Source organism: Tachyglossus aculeatus, chromosome 6 (genome assembly GCF_015852505.1).
Source record: "Tachyglossus aculeatus isolate mTacAcu1 chromosome 6, mTacAcu1.pri, whole genome shotgun sequence".
NCBI lineage: Eukaryota > Metazoa > Chordata > Mammalia > Monotremata > Tachyglossidae > Tachyglossus > Tachyglossus aculeatus.
In genome coordinates this window covers 67,314-69,440 of record NC_052071.1, presented here as the reverse complement: position 1 = coordinate 69,440, position 2,127 = coordinate 67,314, and the positions used below count along the sequence as shown (strand labels likewise).

Here is a 2,127-nt window from a genome sequence, read left to right as displayed (position 1 = left end):
CTTACTATGTGCAAAGCACTGTTCTAAACGCTGGGGGAGGTTACAAGGTGATCAAGGTGTCCCACAGGGGGCTCACAGCTTTAATCCCCATTTCACAGATGAGGTAACTGAGGCACAGAGAAGTGAAGTGGCTTGCCCAAAGTCACATAGCTGACAGTTGGCAGAGCCGGGATTTGAACCCATGATCTCTGACTCCAAAGCCCGTGCTCTTTCCACTGAGCCACGGTTATGTTCTTTGCCTACAATGTGCTTACAATCTAGAGGTGGAGAGAATGATAGGATTAAAGAAAGAATCTCTTAAAAATTTTCCTCTAGACATTTTCCTCTAGGTTCACAATTTTCCACCAAGAATTTTCCACAAAGCAGACTTCATGTCCTTGTTTCTTAGGCTATAGATTAGGGGGTTCACGGCCGGAGGCACCACGGCATAGAACACTGAAAGAAGCAGGTCAAGAACGGGAGAACCTTTTGGATTGAGGTAGGCGAAGCCACCAGTGGAGACAAAGAAAGTCACGACGGCTAGGTGGGGCAGGCAGGTGGAGAAGGCTTTGGCCCGGCCCTCGGAGACCGGCATCCTCAACACGGCCCAGAAGATGTGCACATACGAGACGACGATAGAGGCCAAACAGAGGAAGGCGAGGCTAACAACGGCGATTGTGACCCAGACTTCTATAATGATCACACTGGGGTCAGACAGTGCCAGGAGCTGCGGGACGTCGCAGAAGAACTGGTGGATCGTGCTGGGCCCGCAGAAGGGGACAGAGAAGGTGGCAGCTGTGTGCATGAGGCCGGAGACGCCCCCACTGAGCCAGGAGGCGGCCGCCATCTTCCCACAGGCCTGTCTGCTCATGATGATCTCGTAGCGCAGGGGGAGGCAGATGGCCACGTAACGGTCGTAGGACATCGCTGTGAGGAAGGCCACCTCGGCAGATGCCAAAGACATAAAGAAAAACACTTGTGTAATACAGCCCAGAAAAGAAATGGAGCCGTTGTGGGTAAAGGAGTTGAAAATATATTTAGGGACGGTGACGGAGATATAGCAGAAGTCGAGTACGGACAAGTTCCTAAGGAAGAAGTACATGGGGGTATGGAGGCGCTGGTCGAGGGCGGTGATGGTGACGATGAGGAGATTCCCCGTCAGGGCCGCCAGGTAGACCAGGAAGAACAGTGCGGCCTGGACAAGCTGCAGCTCCCGGGCCTCCGAGAATCCCAGCAGGAAGAATTCCCTCACGGCTGTGCAATTGCTCATTGCCATCACATCAGTGCTCTGACAGAATAATGGGATGGATTGGCACGGTTGAACGGTCTCATCCGTAGCTAGCAAAATCAATATGTGACCCCTGCCAAACCAGTTGATCGGGGCATCAATCAATCACTCATATTTATAGAGTGCTTACTGCATGCAGAGCAGTGTACTAAGTGCTTGAGAGAGTACACTAAAACAAGAAAAGGGACACATTTCTTGCCCACAGTGAGCTGACATCTAACATCTCCTAGCTATTGCCAGAGGGAGTGTAGGAACGTGCCTGCACTGTGTATCATAACAACACAAAGGCTACACAAATACATTTGTCCTCATTGGACATGGTTTACCCCAAAATGTGCCCAGGGAATGTGACTTCTTTAATTGAATGTGGAATGTGTCAATGATGCAGGTCAATCAGTGTTTGAGAATGAAGCAATATGGCATAGTGGAAAGAGCCCGGGCCTCAGAGTTAGAGATCAGGATTCTAATCCTGGATCTGCCACCTGACATTCATTCATTCATTCATTCATTCAATCATATTTATTGAGGGTTTATTGTTTGCAGAGCACTGTACTAAGCGCTTGGGAGAGTACAATACAACAATAATCGGTCACATTCCCTGCCCACACAGAGCTTAATGTCTGGAGTGGGGTATACAGCTATCAATACATATTAATTAAATTACAGATAATTTCAGTCAGATGGACTACCTTGAGCAAATCATAACCCATGTGCCTCAGTGAGCTCATCTGTAAAATGGGGATTAAGACTGTGAGCCCCATGAAGGACAGGGATCATGTCCAACTTGATTAATGAAAGCTCTTGTCCCTTCCCTCCTCCCCTCCTTAACTTCCATCTTCAACCGCTCACTCTCCACTCGT

At 49.1% G+C, this 2,127-nt stretch overlaps 1 protein-coding gene across 1 annotated transcript; it reads right to left on the bottom strand.

Annotated features, from left to right (window-relative positions):
* Positions 1-331: 331 nt before the first annotated feature.
* Positions 332-1,249, bottom strand: LOC119929488 (putative olfactory receptor 14L1). Its single transcript, XM_038747638.1, has one exon. It carries the CDS (start codon positions 1,247-1,249, stop codon positions 332-334), a length of 918 nt encoding a protein of 305 aa, XP_038603566.1.
* Positions 1,250-2,127: the final 878 nt, after the last annotated feature.